Source organism: Pristiophorus japonicus, chromosome 12 (assembly GCF_044704955.1).
Source record: "Pristiophorus japonicus isolate sPriJap1 chromosome 12, sPriJap1.hap1, whole genome shotgun sequence".
Classification (NCBI taxonomy): domain Eukaryota; kingdom Metazoa; phylum Chordata; class Chondrichthyes; family Pristiophoridae; genus Pristiophorus; species Pristiophorus japonicus.
In genome coordinates this window covers 31,145,786-31,166,490 of record NC_091988.1, presented here as the reverse complement: position 1 = coordinate 31,166,490, position 20,705 = coordinate 31,145,786, and the positions used below count along the sequence as shown (strand labels likewise).

The following is a 20,705-nucleotide window of genomic DNA, read 5'->3' as shown; positions in this document are numbered from 1 at the left end:
CCACCCACGGTGCCATGAACTTGGCTGCTGCTGCTCTCCCCTGATGAGTCATCCCCCTCAACGGGACCCAAAGCGGTGTATCTGTTTTGCAGGGGGATGACCGCAGGGGACCCCTGCACTACCTTCCTTGCACTGCTCTTCCAGTTAGTCACCCATCCCCTATCTGGCTGTGTACCCTTTACCTGCGATGTGGCAACTCACTAAACGTGCTATTCATGACATCCTCAGCATCGCAGATGCTCCAGAGTAAATCCACCTGCAGCTCCAGTGCCGCAATGCGGTCTGGCAGGTGCTGCAGGCAGATATACTTCCCGCACATGTAGTCATTAGGGACACTTTCGGATGCACTCTCGGATGAGACGTGAAACTAAGGTCCCGTCTTCTCTCTCTCAAATGAACGTAAAAAAATCTCATGGCACTATTTCGAAGAAGGGCAGGGGAGTTCTCCCTGGCCTTCTGGCCAATATTCATCCCTCAATCAATATTAATAAGACACATAATCACAGTGCTTTTTCAGAGAGCTTCTTTCCTACATTACAATAGTGACTACACTTCAAAAGAAGTACTTAATTGGCTGTAAAGCGCTTTGAGACGTCCTGAAGTCGTGATTAGGCGCTATATAAATGCAAATTTTGCCGGTACAACAGTCTCTAACCGCACTTTCGCCAGAGGCGCGGCTCCCCATGACAGTCAGCGACGCGCCGCTGAGCGCCGGGCTGTGGTGAGGTGACTGCGCCCATGTTTGGCCTGTTCGGCGGCGCTTTCCGTTTGTTGCAGTGTCCGAGGTTGGTGCGGGTGCGGGTGCGAGTAGCGTCCTCCTCCTCCTCGGGCCCGGCTCCAGCGCAGTGCGGCGCCGCCATGCAGAAAGCGGTCGTCCGCTGTGTGCCGAGCGAGAGCAAACTGACCATCTCGCTGGGCCCGAGGCGCCTGCAGCGGGAGCAGAGCGAGAGCCTGCGGACGACGCTCGCCCGAATCGCGCACAACACGCTCAAAGCGCAGGCCAAGGCCGGCAAGGGCAAGAGGAAGGCGGCCCATGCGCAGGCCCAGGCTCCGGCCCAAAGCCAGGCCCCGACCGTGACTCTGTACCAGGGCGAGCAGCCGGTGCCCGGGGACACGTGCAACGCCGAGGCCTGGCAGGAGGGCGCCGTGCTGGAGGTGGGGGAAGCGCGGTACCGGGTGGAGAGGAACCCACCCACCTTCACCCGCCTCGAGCTGCCGGCCTCCATCTTGGCCGGCTTCCCGGTCTGCCCGACGGTGCGGGTGGAGTTCGGGGAGCCGGCCGAGTCGTGCTTCGAGTGGCTGATCGAGGGCGGGAGCGGGAGCGGGGCCTGGGAGCCGGCGGGCAGCGGCCGGGTCTTCACCCCGAACAACGGCCACGTCGGCCTCCGGCTAAAGCTAAGGTGCCAGCCGGGCGACGGGCGCAGGTCCGGGGCAGCGGCCGAGCTGGAAAGCGCGGGTGCCGTGGAGGCCGGCCCGGGGGCTTGTACTTTCGACAACCGCCATTCGTTTACCCGCCGGCCGGAGGAGGAGGAGGCGCCGCCACTCCGGGTGGTTTCCTACAACATCCTGGCCGACGTGTACGCACAGACCGAGTTCTCCCGGATCAGCCTGTACCCGTACTGCGCGCCCTACGCACTCCAGGCCGACTACAGGCAGAGCCTGATCCAGAAGGAGCTGAGCGGCTACAACGCCGACATCCTCTGCCTGCAGGAGGTGGACAAGAGTGCCTTCACCAACAGCCTCTCGCCGGCTCTGGAGGCTTTCGGCTTTCAGGGAGTCTTCCGCATCAAGGAGAAGCAGCACGAAGGTCTGGCTACCTTCTTCCGAAGCTCCAAGTACAGACTGTTAACTCAGCATGATGTGACCTTCAGTGAAGCTCTGGCTTCAGACCCCTTCTACGGCGAACTTCTGGAGAGGATTTCTGCAAACCCAAATGTCAAAGAAAAGGTCTTGCAAAGATCAACCACCTTCCAGGTACTTAAAAGTTCTTTTTGGACAACTGTATTTCAACCCTGCGAATTGACACTAGTTTTGGAGCCCTGGCTCAGTTGGTAGCCCCCTCATATCTGGGTCAGAAGGATGTGGGTTCAAGTCCCACTCCAGAGACTTGAGCACAAAAATCTAGGCTGAGGGAGTGCTGCATTGTCGGAGGTGCGTCTGTTTGAGACGTTAAATGGAGGCCTCATCTACTCTCAAGTGGACCTAAAAGATCCCATGGCACTATTTCAAACAAGAGCTGGGGAGCTATTCACATTGTCCTGGCCAATATTTATCACTTAATAAAACAGATTATCTGGTCATTCATTATCACAGTGCTGTTTGTGGGAGCTTGCTGTGTACAAGTTACCTGCTGTGTTTCTTACACTACAACAGTGACTACACTTCAAAAAATAACTTAATTGGCTGTAAAGCGCTTTGGGATGTCCAGTATTCCTGAAAGGCGCTATATAAATCCAAGTCTGTCTTTATTTCAATTTTAGGAAATAGGCCAGTCTGTGGTGGGAAAATAGTATTTTAGTTTCTCTTGGGAGCAATAGAAACATAGAAGATAGGTGCAGGAGTAGGTCATTCAGCTCTTCCAGCCTGCACCACCATTCAATAAGATCATGGCTGATCATTCCCTCAGTACCCCTTTCCTGCTTTCTCTCCATACCCCTTGATCCCTTTAGCCAGAAGGGCCATATCTAACTCCCTCTTGAATATATCCAATGAATTGACATCAACCACTCTCTGCGGCAGGGAATTCCACAGGTTAATAACTCTCTGAGTGAGTGAAGAAGTTTCTCCTCATCTCAGTCCTAAATGGCCTACCCCTTATCCTAAGACTATGTTCCCTGGTTCTGGACTTCCCCCAACATCGGGAACATTCTTCCCACATCTAACCTGTCCAGTCCCATCAGAATCTTATACGTTTCTATAAGATCCCCTCTCATTCTTCTCAACTCCAGTGAATAAAGGCCCAGTTGATCCAGTCTCTCCTCATATGACAGTCCAGCCATCCCTGGAATCAGTTTGGTGAACCTTCGCTGCACTCCCTCAATAGCAAGAACATCCTTCCACAGATTGGGAGACCAAAACTGTACACACTATTCCAGGTGAGGCCTCACTAAGGCCCTGTACAACTGCAATAAGACCTCCCTGCTCCTATACTCAAATCCCCTAGCTATGAATGCCAACATACCATTTGCCTGCTTCACTGCCTGCTGTACCTGCATGCCCACTTTCAGTGACTGATGAACCGTGACACCCAGGTCTCGTTGCACCTCCTCTTTTCCTAATCTGCCGCCATCCAGATAATATTCTGCCTTCGTGTTTTTGCCCCCAAAATGGATAACCTCACATTTATCCACATTATACTGCATCTGCCATGCATTTGCCCACTCCACTAACCTGTCCAAGTCACCCTGCAGCCTCTTAGCATCATCCTCACAGCTCACACCACCACCCAATTTAGTGTCATCCGCAAACTTGGAGATATTACACTCAATTCCTTCATCTAAATCATTGATGTATATTGTAAAGAGCTGGGGTCCCAGCACTGAGCCCTGCGGCACTCCACTAGTCACTGCTTGCCATTCTGAAAAGGACCCGTTTATCCCGACTTTTTGCTTCCTGTCTGCCAACCAGTTCTCTATCCACGTCAGTATATTACTTCCAATATCTTGCACTTTGATTTTGCACACCAATCTCTTGTGCGGGACCTTGTCAAAAGTCTTTTGAAAGTCCAAATACACCCTTGTTCTCCCTTGTCCACTCTACTAGTTACATCCTCAAAAAATTCCAGAAGATTCGTCAAGCATGATTTCCCTTTCATAAATCCATGCTGACTTGGTCCGATCCTGTCACTGCTTTTAAAATGCGCTACTATTTCATCCTTAATGATTGATTCCAACATTTTCCCCACTACTGATGTCAGGCTAACCGTTCTATAATTACCCGTTTTCTCTCCCTCCTTTTTTTAAAAAGTGGTGTTACATTAGCTACCCTCCAGTCCATAGGAACTGATCCAGAGTCTGACTGTTGGAAAATGATCACCAATGCATCCACTATTTCTAGGGCTACTTCCTTAAATACTCTGGGATGCAGACTATCAGGCCTGTATATAGTGCTACAATCTGCTTGAGATGATTTAAAAGCATTTTTTAATCTAAAAATGTGAATGAAGCAACATTAATGCAGCAACGTGGGAATTTAGTGTTAAACAAATTGAATGATCAGATATTTAGTAACAGCTGCAGTATAATATCTGACCAGTCACATGCAAATACAGTCTGAATATATGCTGTAGATTATATTATGAAGATTAATATACATTTGAGAACTTTAAAGTATACAAAAGATATCTTCCATTTTCAAAGATTTAGGGCCACCCAAACTAATGCTGGGTAATTCAACTGTAAACTGCTGAAATCCTATTAAACATTTTGCTTTCTTTACATTTAGTACTTGTTTGAGTAATTCAGATTTCATGTTATTTGCCTTAAACACTGCTATTTTTATTTAGGTTTGTGTACTTCAGTCTCTTAAAGATTCATCGAGGAAGTTATGTATTGGTAATACTCATCTTTACTGGCACCCCAAAGGTAAATTTTACATTTATAGAATTATCTGGTGTTTCCTTTCTTTGCCCCACTCCCCTTCACTTTTTTGGGTATGCACCTCACCTTTGCTTGGCATTAACTTCCCCATTAAAAATTGTTCACTTGAGTAATTGTGTTGGTGGGTTACTGCTCCATGATAGAATGTGTTTGGACGTGTCTATTCGCAACTTCTGATTGGTCCCTTGGATGAGGGACTTCAGAGACATTGATAGACTGGAGAAGCTTGGGTTGTTCTCCTTGGAGCAGAGAAGATTGAGAGGAGATTTGATAGAGGTGTTCAAAATCATGGGTCTGGACAGAGTAGATAGAGAGAAACAATTCCCATTGGCAGAAGGGTTGATAACCAGAGGACACTGATTTAAGGTGATTGGCAAAAGAACCAAAGGCAGTGTAAGAAAAAACCTTCTTACACAGCGAGTGGTTGGGGTCTGGAATGCACTGCCTGAAAGGGTGGTGGAGGCAGACTCAATCTTATATTTCAAAAGGGAGTTGGATAAGTATTTAAAGGGGGAAAAAAAAAATCAGGGCTATGGGGAAAGCGCAGGGGAGTGGGACTCGCTGAGAATTGGCGTGGACTTGACGGGCCAAAGGCCGCCTTCCGTGCTGTAACCATTCTATGATTCTATGCACAGACCTGATTGGCCCCCTTGGCGGAAAAGACACACTTAGCAGTTTCTCTGGAATGATAATGTGCCACATAAAAGGTTTACTCCTCAAGATAAGAACTCAAGGGGTTGGAGGTAATATATTCGCGTGGATAGAGGATTGGCCAACTAACAGAAAACAGAGAGTCGGGATAAATGGGTCATTTTTAGGTTGGCAAACTGTAACTAGTGGGGTGCCACAGGGATCAGTGCTGGGACCCCAAGTAATTACAATTTATATTAATGACTTGGATGAAGGGACCGAGTGTAATGTAGTCAAATTTGCTGATGATACAAAGATAAGTGGGAAAGCAAGTTGGGAGGAGGACGCAAAGTATCTACATAGATAGATAGGCTACGTGAGTGGGCAAAAAATTGGCAGATGAAGTATAATGTGGGAAAAGGTGAGGTCATCCACTTCGGTAGGAAAAATAAAAAAACATGGGAAGAGATCACAAAATGATGTGGTGCAGAGGGATCTGGGGGTCCTTGTACATGAAACACAAAGTTAGCATGCAGGTACAGCAAGTAATCAGGAAGGCGAATGGAATGTTGGCCTTTATTGCAAGGGGGATGGAGTATAAAAGTAAGGAAGTCTTGCTACAACTGTACAGGGCGTTGGTGAGACCACACCTGGAGTACTGGGTACAGGTTTTGTTCCCCTTATTTAAGGAAGGATATACTTGCATTGGAGGCAGTTCAGAGAAGGTTCACGAGGTTGATTCCTGAGATGAAGGGACTGCCATATGAAGAAACATTGAGCAGGTTGGGTCTATATTCATTGGAGCTTAGAAGACTGAGAGGTGATCTTATTGAAGCGTATAAGATTCTGAGAAGGCTTGCCAGAGTAGATGCAGAGAGGATGTTTCCCCTCGCGCGGGAATCTAGAACTAGGGGGCATAGTTTCAGAATAAGGGGTCGCCCATTTAAAACGGAAATGAGGAGAAATTTCTTCTCTCGAAGGGGCGTGAATCTTTGGAATTCTCTACCCCAGAGAGCTGTATTTAAGGTGGAGATGGACAGATTTTAGAACGATCAGAGAGTCAAGGGTTATAGGGAGCGGGGAGGGGAAGTGGAGTCGAGGCCAGGAATCAGAGATCCGATCCTCCGCCTCCCCCTCTCCGATCCTCCGCCTCCCTCTCTCCGATCCTCTCTCTCTCCCTCTCCTCGTATATCGTGGTGCGCGTGTGCAGAGGGAGTTAAAACGGCAAGCAAATAATCACTCTTCATGTGCTCTAATTGTTAAAACCCATTTGAAACCTTTCTTTATCTAGTATAGCTATCTTTTATTTGTGCTGTCAACAGACATTGGTTACATTGGTGCCAAGATGGTGCAGGAAAATATAATTTCAGCCAATATGTTTCTTGTGTGAATGAAAATAGGGAAATGGCAGAGACTTTGAACAAATATTTTGTATCGGTCTTCACGGCAGAAGAGACTAAAAACATCACAATAGTGGATAATCAAGGAGCTATAGGGAGGGAGGAACTTAATACAATCACTATCACTAAAGAAGTAGTACTCGGTAAAATAATGGGACTAAAGGCAGACAAGTCCCCTGGACCTGATGGCTTACATCCTGGGCTCCTAAAAGAAGTGGCTGCAGAGATAGTGGATGCATTGGTTGTAATGTACCAAAATTCTCTGGATTCTGGGGCAGTCCCAGCGGATTAGAAAACCGCAAATGTAACACTCCTATTTTTAAAAAAAAAGGCAGACAGAAAGCTGGTCTGCCTAACATCTGTGGTTGGGAAAATGCTGGAGTCCATTATTGAGGAAGCAGTAGCAGGACATTTGGAAAAGCATACTTGAATCAAGCAGAGTCAGCATGGTTTTATGAAAAGAAAATCATGTTTGACACATTTGCTGGAGTTCTTTGAGGATGTAACAAGCAGGGTGGATAAGGGGGAACCAGTGGATGTGGTGTATTTGGATTTCCAGAAGGCATTCGATAAGGTGCCACATAAAAGGTTACTGCACAAGATAGAAGTTCACGGGATTGGGGGTAATATATTAGCATGGATGATCCACGTTGTCCAGGGCCGCGCCGTGGATTTTGATAATCGGGTTGGCAGTGCTGTGTGGCAGGGTCAGGTTGGTGGAGGACCTTTATCTTACAGATGTTTAGTGCAAGGCCGATGCTTTCGTATGCCTCGGTGAAGATGTTGACGGTGGCTTGGAGTTCGGCCTCTGAATGTGCGCAGACGCAAGCATCGTCCACTTGCTATAGATCGATGACCAAGGATGGGACGACCTGGGATCTAGCCTGGAGGCGACGAAGATTGAACAGGTTCCCATTGGTTCTATGTTGCACTCCTGTGGGGAGCTTGTTGAGAGTGAGATGGAGCTTTGCAGCGAGGAAGATTGAGAAGACGGTTGGCGCGATGACGCAGCCCTGCTTGATCCCGGTCCGGACGTGGATCTGTGATGGATCCGTTGGTCAGGATCACGTCTTGCATGTCGTCGTGGAGCAGGCGGAGGATGGTGACAAACTTATGGGGCAGCCGAAACGGAGGAGGATTCTCCATAGTCCCCCACAGTTGACAGTGTCAAAGAAGGCCATGTACAAGGGTTGGTGCTGTTCTCTGCATTTCTCTTGCAGTTATCGCGCGGTGAAAATCAATTCCGTTATACCCCCTAGTGGACGGAATCTGCACTGCGCCTCCGGGAGGAGCTCCTCAGCCACAGGGAGAAGACAGTTGAGGAGGATTTCTGCGATGACTTTCCCAGTGGCCGACAGCAGGGAGACTCCTCTGTAGTTGCCGCAGTCGGACTTGTCCCCTTTTTTGAAGATGGTCATAATTACGGCCTCTCTGAGGTCTCCCAGCATGCTCTCCTTCTTCCAGATAAGAGAGATGAGCTCATGCATTCGTGCCAATAGTGCTTCTCTGCCATACTTTAGTGCCTCAGCGGGGATTCCATCTGTTCCTGATGCTTTGTTGTTCTTGAGCTGACAATGGCCTTTACTACCTCGTGCAGGGCTGGAGTTTCAGGCCAACATTCCCAGCATCGAAGCACTGACCACACTCGACCAGCTCCGTTGGGTGGGCCACATCGTCTGCGTGCCTGACACGAGACTCTCAAAGCAAACACTCTACTCTGAACTCCTACACGGCAAATGAGCCCTAGGTGGGAAACGTTTCAAGGACACCCTCAAAGCCTCCTTGATAAAGTGAACATCCCCACTGGCACCTAAGAATCCCTGGCCCAAGACGGCCCGAAGTGGAGGAAGAGCATCCGGGAGAGTGTTGAGCACCTTTGGTCTCATCGATGAAAGCAAGCGCATTTAGTGGAAGGAGCGTGCTGCAAACCAGACTCTCCACCCACCCTTTCCTTCAACGACTGTCTGTCCCACCTATGACAGAGACTGTAATTCCTGTATTGGACTGTTCAGTCACCTGAGAACTCACTTTTAAAGTGGAAGCAAGTCTTCCTCGATTTCAGGGGATGATGATGATTAGCATGGATAGAGGATTGGCTAACTAACAGAAAACAGAGAGTCGGGATAAATGGGTCATTTTTCAGTTGGTAAACAGTAACTAGTGGGGTGCTGTAGGGATCGGTGCTGGGGCCTCAACTATTTACAATCTATATTAATGACTTAGATGAGGAGACTAAGGGTAATGTTGCTAAGTTTGTTGATGATACAAAGATGGGTGGGAAAGCAAATTGTGAGGAGGACACACAAAATCAACAAAGGGATATAGACAGGCTAAGTGAGTGGGCAAAAATTTGGCAGATGGAGTATAATGTGGTATCCACTTTTGCAGAAAAAATAGAAAAGCAAATTACATTTAAATGGAGAAAAATTGCAAAGTGCTGCATTATAGAGGGACCTGGGGGGTCCTTGTGCATGAAACATATAGTTAGTATGCAGGTACAGCAAGTAATCAGGAAGGCAAATGGAATGTTGGCCTTTATTGCAAGGGGGATAAAAGCAGAGAAGTCCTGCTACAATTGTACAGGGTATTGGTGAGGCCACGCGAAGAGTACTGCGTACAGTTTTGGTCTCCGTATTTAAGGAAGGATAAACTTGCATTGGAGGCAGTTCAGAGAAGGTTCACTAGGTTGGGCCTATACTCATTGAAGTTTAGAAGAATGAGAGGTGATCTTATTGAAACATATAAGATAATGAATGGGCTCGATAAGGTGGATGCAGAGAGGATATTTCCACTCGGGAAACTAAAACTAGGGGGCATAGTCTCAGAATAAGGGTTAAAACTGAGATGAGGAGGGATTTCTTCTGAGGATTGTAAGTCTGTGGAATTCTTTGCCCCAAAGAGCTGTGGAGACTGGGTCATTGAATATATTTAAGGTGGAGATGGATAGATTTTTGAGCGATAAGGGAGTGAAGGGTTATGGGGAGCGGGCAGGGAAGTGGAGCTGAGTCCATGATCAGATCAGCCATGATCTTATTAAATGGCAGAGCAGGCTCGAGGGGTGAAATGGCCTACTCCTGCTCCTATTTCTGATGTTCTTACGTAAAATGCTAGAAACACTCGGCAAGTTAGACAGTATCTTTTTTTTTTAAAAAAAGGAAAAATTTTGGTATTTCAGGCATCGCCCTTAATCAGAACTGCTGAGTATTTTTCATATTTCCAGTGGTATAATGGTAAAAAAATTCACATGTTCATGAAAGGTTAGTGAAATCCTTGGGAGAAAATGACTACTGTGTGGCTGTATGAAAATGTCCCATCCACGCTGTATTGTTTTATGGTAATCCTTGTAGCAACACTGCATTATGTGGTGAAAATTACATACGCACCTGCTCCCTTCCCCGCTTTTTTTTTTAAGGGGCACACTCCTGTGACAAACCAGTAGCACGCAAGCGCAGAATGCTTTTATACAGCTTCCAGTTCGTTGGCAGCAGGGGTACATTTTCTCTTTCCCTCCCCTGGGTACTAGTTACATAGAGCTCACCTGAAGTGCATGGTCTTAAACCCTCCTGCATTTCTGGATTCAGGTCATCAGGCATTCTTATGGTGGAGGCCTTCCCGCTGGCAAGGCTTTGCAACGGGAAATGAAGGCGGAAATCCAACTGGCAGCATGCCAGCTAGGGGCTTGGGAAAGGACCTTGAAGTTCAGCTTTGACTATGTCTTGGACGTCTGTGCAAGAGCATTATCTTGTTGAGTGGCGGAGCAGGCTCGAGGGGCTAGATGGCCTACTCCTGTTCCTAATTCTTATGTTCTCATTACTTTGTAGCATAATGAATTAACTGACAGGGAGAGGTTGTCGATGAATTTAAATGCCAGTCCAGAATTGAATTTAAACTTGTGAAGCTTAGTACTTTGATAGATCCTGGGCTACTCGTTCTCTCAAAAATTTTAATAGACTGGTTGATATACTCATGAATAGGATAAGAGTTGCTTGCCAGCCCAGTGACTCTTCTGGAAATCACCATTTTTAAAAAGTTAAAGCAGTAGTTTAGTGGGGCAGTGTCTTAGCGGACAACAGAAAATAGATTGGTAATTAATACACCTGCAATTAGTGGATAAGAATCTATTGCCAATCATAGTCTGTTGGATATGTTGTCAGATCAATTTTTTTGTCAAAACTAAATGTATTGATTTTTTTTCCCAGGAGGACACATTCGTCTTGTTCAGATAGCAATCGCCTTTCGTCATCTTCAACAGGTTACTACAGAGATTTACCCTGATGCACCAGTCATTTTTTGTGGCGACTTTAACAGTACCCCAGCCTCAGGCGTGTATGACTTTGTCACTAAGGGAAGCATTTCTGCTGATCACCCAGACTGGACTTCAAATGGTGAGGGAGAACTATGCAGCATGTCACTTACCCATCCATTTAAACTAAAAAGTGCCTGTGGAGAACCTGCTTACACAAATTATGTAGGTGGCTTCCAAGGCTGCCTGGACTACATTTTCATGGATATGAACATGTTTGAAGTTGTTCAGGTTATTCCTTTTCCAACTCACGAGGAAATCACCTGCCATTTGGCTCTGCCAAGTGTTTCACACCCATCCGATCATATTGCACTTGTCTGTGATCTGAAATGCAAATAAACCATAATGACCTGTGGGTCTGCTACTTTAGTTACTAATGAAGATAGTACTTGTGTAAGATAACAAACACTTCTAGTAGTAAACCGGTGCATCAGCATCTGTAAAGGGAAGACGGGTTAATAACGGGTATTGACCTTTATTCAAAACTGCTAGATGCTGACAAACCTACTGTTCCAGTATTTTGTGTTTTAGATTTACAGCATTTGTAGTTACCTTTTACGAAAACTGTTTGGTCTTAATACAGTGGAATGGATACAAATGACAAAGCAAGAGATATTAATAATGTAAAAAGCAAAACTGGAACATGACAACTAAATGCACCTGGTGGGATTTGTAATGTGTGCATGCAGAAACAGTTCATCATTTTACTGTACTATAACTGAAGTAAAGTATTACTTGCATAAAATTATGGAAATCGAAGGCTGTTTAAGTGGAAACTGAAACAAAGACAAATTTCCAGAGTTTTTCGTGGTGGCCTAGAGATCCAACAATATAATTTGGCTGTCATTTCATAAAAGTATGGAATTTTCATCTAAATAAACATTGCACGGCTCACAGATCCATCACCATCTGACAGCCAGTGCAATTGAAAGGAGACCTGTTGAAATCTAATAAATATTGTGGTGCCCTCTGTACTATAAATCAAAATATGCTTTTAGTCTCGAGTGCAGAGGTTGTGTGTGCACCTTTGTGGAGACTACTACATTTAGGTTCCAAATATAGAAAATGAAATTGAATTATCAATTACTGCAAATTATTTTCTTAATATACATAATACACACCCAAGGAGGTTGGCTAAGATTACATCTTGCAATATCCAATGGGCAGAGACAATGAAGGGGTGGCTAATGATTGGAACATAGGACTATTCAGTGCAAGTAAATTGAGCTGTTTTTGAATCGGCTAATCCTATTAGGATGCATCAAGGTTATTTGAGCAAAATTCAAAACAACTTAACTTTGTATTAACTAATATTTCAAATACTGTGCAAGTTCAAAGCCCCCTACTTTCAAAAGCACAGAACCAGTCCATGTCAACGTTTATGCTCCACTTGAGCCTCTTCCCATCCTTCCTCATAACCCGCCATTCCCTTCTCCCTCATCTGCTTATCTCGCTTCCCCTTAAAGCGATTAATACTATTCACCTCAAGCACTCCCAGTGGAAGCGAATTCCACATTCTCACCACTCTCTGGGTGAAGAAGTTTTTTAATTGCCTATTTGATTTCTTGGTCACTAACTTTCAGATGAGATGTTAAACCAAAGCTCCGTCTGCCCTTGCAGCTGCATGAAGAGAAAGGAATTTTCCCAGTATTGTGGCTTTAAACTATAGTGGGAGGGAGAGGAAGGGAAGGGGAGGGAGGGAGGGAGGAAGGAAGGGAAGGGGAGGGAGGAAGGAAGGAAGGAGGGGAGGGAGAAAGGGTTCGGGGGTGGGGGGGGGAAGAAAAGGTGGGGGGAAGAGAGGGAGAAAAGGTTCGGGGGGTGGGGGGGGGAGGGAGAAAGGGTTCAGGTGAGCAAAAATTTAAAAAGTCAAATAATGAGAAGGCAATAGAGCAGGGTAACACTGAGGGAAATGAAAAGTAGAGCGTGACAGGAAGGGACAGAATGTATAAACATAAAAGTGAATCAAAGTGGGGTCAAAGCAGGAAAAAATGGTAAAAAAACAAATTTAAAAGCTCTTTATCTGAATGCACGCAGCATTCATAACAAAATATGAGTTGACACCACAAATAGATATAAATGGGTATGATCTGATATCCATTACAGAGACGTGGTTGCAAGGTGACCAAGGCTGAGAACTAAATATTCAGGGGTATTTGACAATTCGGAAGGACAGACAGACAGAAAGGAAAATGAGGTTGGGGTAGTTCTGTTAATAAAGGATGAGATCAGTGTGTTAGTGAGAAACGATATTGGCTCAGAAGATCAAGATGTTGAATCAGTTTGGAATAATGAGAAAAAAAAGTCACTGGTGGGCGTAGTCTATAGGCCCCCTAACAGTAGCTACACTGTTGGACGGAGCATAAATCAAGAAATAATGGAGGCTTGTAATAAAGGAATGGCAATAATCATGGGCAATTTTAACCTTCATATTGATTGGACAAAGCAAATTGGCCAGGGTAATCTTGAAGAAGAGTTCATAGAGTGTATCCCGGATAGTTTCCTTGAACAGTATGTTGCGAAACCAACGAGGGAGCAGGCAATCTTAGATTTGGTACTGTGAAATGAGACAGGATTAATAAACTATTTCCGAGTAAAGGATCCTCTAGGAATGAGTAACCATAACATGGTTGAATTTCGAATTCAGTTGGAGGGTGATAAAGTTGGTTCTCAAACCAGGGTCCTAAGCTTAAATAAAGAAGACTACAAAGGTATGAGGGCAGAGTTGGCTAAAGTGGACTGGGAAAATAGATTAAAGTGTGGAATGGTTGATGAGCAGTGGCAGACATTTAAGGAGATATTTCATAACACTCAACAAAAATATATCCCAATGTGGAGGAAAGACGAAGAGAAGGGATAAACATTCATGGCTAACTAAGGAAATAAGGGATGGTATCAAATTGAAAACAAGGGCATACAATGTGGCCAAGACTAGTGGGAGGCTAGAGGATTGGGAAACTTAAAAGCCAGCAAAGAATGACTAAAAAAATAATAGAGAGGGAAGATAGATTATAGGCTCAATTTTCCCCAGTGATTTGCACCGTTGTTTGGGAGCAGGCTGCTTTTTTTTGGCCTAGGTTGAAAAACCACTATTTCCTCAATCAGTTTTTAGGTCAGTTTTTTTTTCAGCCAAAGGGGTGTAACCAGCCACCTACACCATTTAAGGAAGTTTGGCCAGTTGAGAGTTATTCCAGTTGTGCCTGGGCCAGCGTCTGTGACCTCTGCAAAAAAAAAACCTGTTGGTAGGTTAAGGAAATCACCGCAGATGATGCCTGGACACACTAAAAGAATTGAAAAACACATAGAAACATATAGCAGCAACTTACCTCTAACCCCGCCTGAAGGCTGTCCGGTCCCAAATGGTCCCCGGTTCACACACACAGTCCGGTCGCATTCTCGGTCCTCGGCTCACACACGAGCGAGAGAGAGAGAGAGAGAGAGAGAGAGACTGACTATGTGTGTGTCTACGGGGACCAAGAATGGGACTGGACCGGGAGAAAGGGGGACCAAGAATGGGATCGGACCGGCAAGCCCTTCGGGCGGGGTTGGAGGTAAGTTGCTGCTATATGTTTTTTAATTCTTTTAATGTGTTGGGAGCTAGCTGTACGCTTCACTTTGCAGCCTCAGCTCGCATTGTGTCCCTTGTTACCGTGGCAGATCAATATTTTTGGCGCAGATCAAACTCCGCCCCCAAAACTAAAGGACCGGTTAGGCCACGGCAAAATGAAGAAATCCAATATTGTTTTTGGCATACTTAGGCCCCAAAACATCGGGCGTAACTCTTCAAAAAAATACATTGGGGAAAATTGAGCCCTATGAAAGTAAACTAGCAGAAAATATATAAACAGATAGTAAGAGTTTCTACAGGTACGTGAAAAGGAAAAGCGTGGCTAAAGCAAATGTTGGTCCCCTGGAGGATGAGACCGGGGAATTAATAATGGGGAACAGGGAAATGGCAGAGACTTTGAACAAATATTTTGTATCAGTCTTCACGGTAGAAGACATGAAAAACATCTGAATATTGAATAATCAAGGGGCTACAGGGAGGGAGGAACTAAATACAATCACTAAAGAAGTAGTACTCGGTAAAATAATGGGACTAAAGGCAGACAATTCCCCTGGACCTGATGGCTTGCATCCTCGGGTCCTAAAATAAGTGGCTGCAGAGATAGTGGATTCATTGGTTGTAATCTACCAAAATTCTCTGGATTCTGGGGAGGTCCCAGCGGATTGGAAAACCGCAAATGTACTACCCCTATTTAAAAAAGGAGGCAGACAGAAAGCAGGAAACTATAGACCGATTAGCCCAACATCTATCATTGGGAAAATGCTGGAGTCCATTAATAAGGAAGCAGTAGCAGGATATTTGGAAAAGCATAATTCAATCAAGCAGAGTCAGCATGGTTTTATGAAAGGGAAATTGTGTTTGACAAATTTGCTGAAGTTCGTTCATGTAACGAGTAGGGTGGATAAGGGGGAACCAGTGGATGTGGTGTATTTGGATTTCCAGAAGGCATTCGATAAGGTGCCACATAAGAAGTTACTGCACAAGATAAAAGCTCACTGGGTTGGGGATAATATATTAGCATGGATAGAGGATTGGTTAACTAACAGAAAACAGAGTCGGGATAAATGGGTCATTTTCCGGTTGGCAAACAGTAACTAGTGGGGTGCCGCAGGGATCGGTGCTGGGTCCTCAACTTTTACAATCTATTAATGACTTGGATGAAGGGACTGAGTGTAATGTAGCCAAGTTTGCTGATGATACAAAGATGGGTGGAAAAGCAAATTGTGAGGAGAGCACAAAAAAATCTGCAAAGGGATATAGACAGGCTAAGCATGTGGGCAAAAATTTAGCAGATGGAGTATAATGTGGGAAAATGTGAGGTTATCCACTTTGGCAGAAAAAATAGAAAAGCAAATTATAATTTAAATGGAGAAAAATTGTAAAGTGCTGCAGTACAGAGGGACCTGGGGGTCCTTGTGCATGAAACACAAAATGTTAGTATGCAGGTACAGCAAGTAATCAGGAAGGCAAATGGAATGTTGACCTTTATTGCAAGGGGATAGAGTATAAAAGCAGAAAAGTCCTGCGACAACTGGTGAGGCCACACCTGGAGTACTGCGTACAGTTTTGGTCTCTGTATTTAAGGAAGGATAGAATTGCATTGGAGGCTGTTCAGAGAAGGTTCACTTGGTTGATTCCAGAGATGAGGAGGTTGACTTATGAAGATAAGTTGAGTTGGATGAGTCTATACTCATTGTAGTTCAGAAGAATGAGAGGTGATCTTATCGAAACATGATAATGCGGGGGCTCGACAAGGTGGATGCAGAAGGGATATTTCCACTCGGGGGAAACTAAAACTAGGGAGCATAGTCTCAGAATAAGGGGCTGCCCATTTAAAACTGGAGATGAGGAGGAATTTCTTTGAGGGTTGTAAATCTCTGGAATTCTCTTCCCCAAAGAGCTGTGGAGGCTGGGTCATTGAATATATTTAAGGTGGAGATAGACAGATTTTTGAGCGATAAGGGAGTAGAGGGTTATGGGGAGTGGGTAGGGAAGTGGAGCTGAGTCCATGATCAGATCAGCCATGATCTTATTAAATGGCGGAGCAGGCTCGAGGGATCAAATTGCCTACTCCTGCTCCAAATGTTCTAACATTTATCCTTCAACTGATATCAAAACCGATTATCTGATCATTAATCTTAGTGCTATTCATCTACATTGTTCTTGGATTGAGTTTCTGATATCACAAGTCAAGAAAACTTTCCTAATGGAAGTACAATATGATTTAAAGTTTTCAAATGTAAAGCTTTGGGGGTAAAACTTCAATTTTGGCTCAGTGGTGCCACACTCACTAATAATTTGTGGATTTTAGCTCAGACTTGAGCACATAAGCTGGGCTGACATTTCAATGCAGTATTGAAGGTGCTATCTTTCAGATGAAATGTTAAAATCAAAGCCCCATCTGCCCATGTAGCTGTATGAGAAGGGGTTTTTCCCCAGTATCCTGGCTACCATTCATCAGTCAACTAATATCGAAACAGATTATCTTACCATTTATCTCAGCGCTGTTTGTCGGACCTGTGTGTGTGCAAATTGGCTGCTGTATTTCCCTGCATCACTGACGGTACTTTGAAAGTACTTTATTGGCTATGAAGTACTTTAGGACATCTGAAGGTTGTGAGAGGCGTTATATCAATACAAGTTCTTTCTATGCAATCAAATCTGAGTAATTTAAATATCTAAAACTGTTGGAAACACTGAAAAGGTCCAGCAGCATCTGTGGAGAGAATAGTTGATGTTTTTGGTGTAGACTGTCCACATCAACCCGATTCTCTCCACAGATGCTGCCAGTCCTACTAAGTGTTTCTAGCATTATCGATTTTGTTTCAGGGCTCCAGCAGTCTTTTTGCACTGACTTTATTCTTTTCTAAAATAACCCATTAAGGAGATACTGGGTTGGCCCAGTGTCACCAACAGAAAACCAAACAAAAGTGTCCTACTTTTAAAGGGACACATTTAATAAAGAATTTAACCATAAAATCAGGAAACAAATCAAACGTAAACTTTACTACTTCAATCCACAATGCACTCCAGTCCTTGCGGTGCCCACTGGTTGCAGAAAGCATCAAGCGTACCGGCAGACACCGCGTGCTCCTTCTCCATAGCCCCCTGGGCGCAGACAAGACCGAGGAAGAGGCAAGCACCCCCACGGGTCGCATCCACTGCATTTACTTTGTTAGTTTGATGAATTGAACAATTTTATAATCTGGTGTAAAATAACTGGCATTGCTGATGAATGAAGACTATCTTGTCCATGAGACCCACTGCCTTTTCTCAACCTCATTTCCACAAAACCACTAAACTTCCCTTCCTGGCCACTATGCTTGTGGATATTGTAAACAGTTCCCTACCCATGACCCCCTCTGTCTTTAAATACCACCACGTCTCCAACCTCACTTTCCTCTCCGAAGTTCTTGACAAGTTGCCATCATCCTTCCTGGCCACTGGTCTCGGGCTGAACCAGACAACCTCTGCGTTCTATTTTACCGTGCTGAGATTCTGACCCCATACCTGTCTATCACAACGACTGTATACTTCCATCTCAGTAATAGCATCTGTCTCCACCCCTGCCTCAGCCCATCTACTGCCAAAACCTTCATCCATACTTTTGTTAACTCCAGAATCCACTGTTCTAATGCTCTCCCGGACTGCATCCCATCTTCTACCCTCCATAAACTTAAGCTCGTCAAAAACTATGCTGCCCGTATCCTAACTCACACTAAGATCTGCTCAGCCACTGACCTACATTGGTGTCTGGTCCAACACCTTGATTTTAAAATTCTCTTCCTTGTGTTAAAATCCCACTATGACCTCGTCCTCCAAGAACTAGCCTCTTGTACATCCCCCACATTTTCTCCTCTCCCCCCCTGATTACTATTGGTAGCGGCGCCATTAGCTGTCTAGACTTCCCTCCCAAAACCTGTCTCCTCCTTCAAGACCCTCCTTAAAACCTGCATCTTTGACTAAGCTTTTAGTCACCCATCTTAATATCTCCTTTGGCTTGCTGTCAATTTCTGTCTGATTATAGTCTTGTGAAATCCCCTTGGGATGATTTCCTGTTAAAGGCACTATACAAATGCACGCTAGGAGATTTCGGCCATTTGCTCCACAGTGCCATCCACAGGCCAGATCATGTAACTATATTATCAGAATTTCAATGTTGGCATAAAAGTATGACTTTTGTTTTTAAAACAACCAGCACTGTATAGTATGTGTGCATACGAGATTTTTAATTATATAGTAGTCAATCTCCCATGATGTTGCATATGAGAAGTCAAGACCAAGTATAGTTTTGAAATAACTTTTATTTATATAGTGCCTTTAACGTAGTAAAACGTCCCAAGGTGCTTCACAACAGTGTTACAAGACAAACAGATAAATTTGACACAGAGCCACAGAAGAAGAAATTAAGGCAAATGACCAAAAGCTTGTTTAAAGAGGTAGGTTTTAAGGAGTGTCTTAATGGAGGTAGAGAGGCATAGAGGTTTAGGAGGGAGTTCCAGAGCTTAGAGCCCAGGCAGCTGAAGGCACATCCACCGATGATTGAGTTGTTATAATGAGGAATGTTCAAGAGGCCAGAATTTGAGGAGCGCAGACATATTGTGCAGTTGTGAGGATGAAAAAGATTACAGAGATAGGGAGGGGCAAGGCCATGGAGTGACTTGTAAACAAGGATGAGAATTTTTAAATCAAGGCGTTGTTTAACTGGGAGCCAATGTAGGTCAGAAAGCACAGGGAAATTGTGGGGACAGGCAGTGCAGATATAAAGTCATACATTTGTCATTGCCAAAGTATCAGTCCTCTCACCTGAGTCAGATGGTTTCAAGTCTTACTCCAGAGACTCGAGCACAAAATTTAAGCCGGCACTTCAGAGCAGTACTAAGTGTGTGCTGCACAGTTGAAGGCCATTGTTCGTAAGAGACATTAACCCGAGGCCTCAGTTTGCTCTCTCAGATGGACGTAATCGATCCAGGGCACTATTCAAAGTAGAGTTCTCTCCGTTGTCCTGACCAATATTCATCCCTCAACCAATATCACTAGAAAACTCAGAATATCTAATTGCTGTTTGTGGGAATTGGCTGTGTGCAAATTCACCGCCGTGTTTCCTACAGCAGTGACTACATTTAAAGTACTTAATTGGCTGTAAAGTGCTTTGCGATGTCCTGAGGTTGTGAAAGGCATTATATAAATGCAACTTCCTTATAATTATAAATGCCTATGTCTATTCAGAAACTATATAACCTTTTCACAGTGGCCTCAAGTTTCTGACCCCCGCTAGAACGGCGCACATCGGAGAGGCCTGCCTAATTTGTAGAGCAGAAATTGCGCCGAATACTTACCTCGCGATTCTCCAATAGCTGTAGGACCATTTCCAGCTCGGCGCGGCACAGCAGGAGCTACTGGGGGCGGAGCTACAGCCCTGTGCCAAAAACAGTGCCAGCAGCTGCGCATGTGCGCAGCGGAGGCCACGCACGTGTGCAGTAAGCTCCCGGCCCTCCCAGCGTATCCTGTCTCCGGGCGACGACCCTATCCCTGGCCGGAGGGACATAGCCCCTATCCCGGGCCGAGTGGCCTAACGGCTCTTACCTCTTCCGCGGCAGCCCGCCCAGCATCTCTTGGGGGCAGGCCCCGCCCGAACTCGTAGGCGGCGGGGCCTGCCCGCCATCTCGCTGGGAGTGGGCCCCGCCTGAAGTCCTGGGCAGCAGTCCGGCATCTGCGGGAGGCAGGCCCCGCCCAAAGTGGCGTCCTCGGTGGCTCCTTGTCGGCGGCGAGGCCCGCCCGACCGGCATCTCCTGGGGAGGCCCATCCCAGCAGGCTATTTGGAGGGCTCCCGGTGCTGCAGTAGGTGAGTAGAAACTTTAAATTTTTTATTTATTAATTGATTGGTTGATTTATCAATTATTGATGATGGCTCTTTATTTGTAAAAGCGAAGTGGTTAATGCTTGTAAAATCCCTTAACTTCACTCTAACTTCCCTTCCCCCCCATCATCTCTCGCTCCCTGTGCCTAATTTATAAGGTGTAGGCAAGGTTTTTCTGAGCGTACAAAAATCTACACTTATTCCATTCTAAGTTAGTTTGGAGTAAGTTTTTGCTGCCTAAATTTGCAAAACAGCCGTAAGTGGTTGGTAATGCCCCCTTTTGAAAAAAAAACTGTTCTAAAACAAAACTATTCTAACTCACTAGAATTGGAGCAAACTAAATGCCGAG

The 20,705-nt window shown here is 45.2% G+C and overlaps 1 protein-coding gene across 1 annotated transcript; it reads left to right on the top strand.

Moving 5' to 3' along the window:
• Positions 1 to 456: 456 nt before the first annotated feature.
• On the top strand, positions 457 to 11,300 carry pde12 (phosphodiesterase 12). Its single transcript, XM_070894695.1, has 3 exons — positions 457 to 1,974; positions 4,505 to 4,583; positions 10,828 to 11,300. The coding sequence occupies exons 1-3, from the start codon at positions 739 to 741 to the stop codon at positions 11,268 to 11,270; spliced, it is 1,758 nt and encodes a 585-aa protein (XP_070750796.1). The 5' UTR covers positions 457 to 738; the 3' UTR covers positions 11,271 to 11,300.
• The last annotated feature ends 9,405 nt before the right edge of the window (positions 11,301 to 20,705 follow it).

What these genes read in the sequence shown, in the direction of transcription:
- pde12 (XM_070894695.1), top strand. Translation starts at nt 739, where the DNA reads ATGTTTGGCCTGTTCGGCGGCGCTTTCCGTTTGTTGCAGTGTCCGAGG. An exon ending in AAAGATCAACCACCTTCCAG is followed by an intron (nt 1,975 to 4,504) that starts GTACTTAAAAGT and finishes ATTTTTATTTAG; the next exon opens with GTTTGTGTACTTCAGTCTCT. An exon ending in TCTTTACTGGCACCCCAAAG is followed by an intron (nt 4,584 to 10,827) that starts GTAAATTTTACA and finishes TTTTTTTCCCAG; the next exon opens with GAGGACACATTCGTCTTGTT.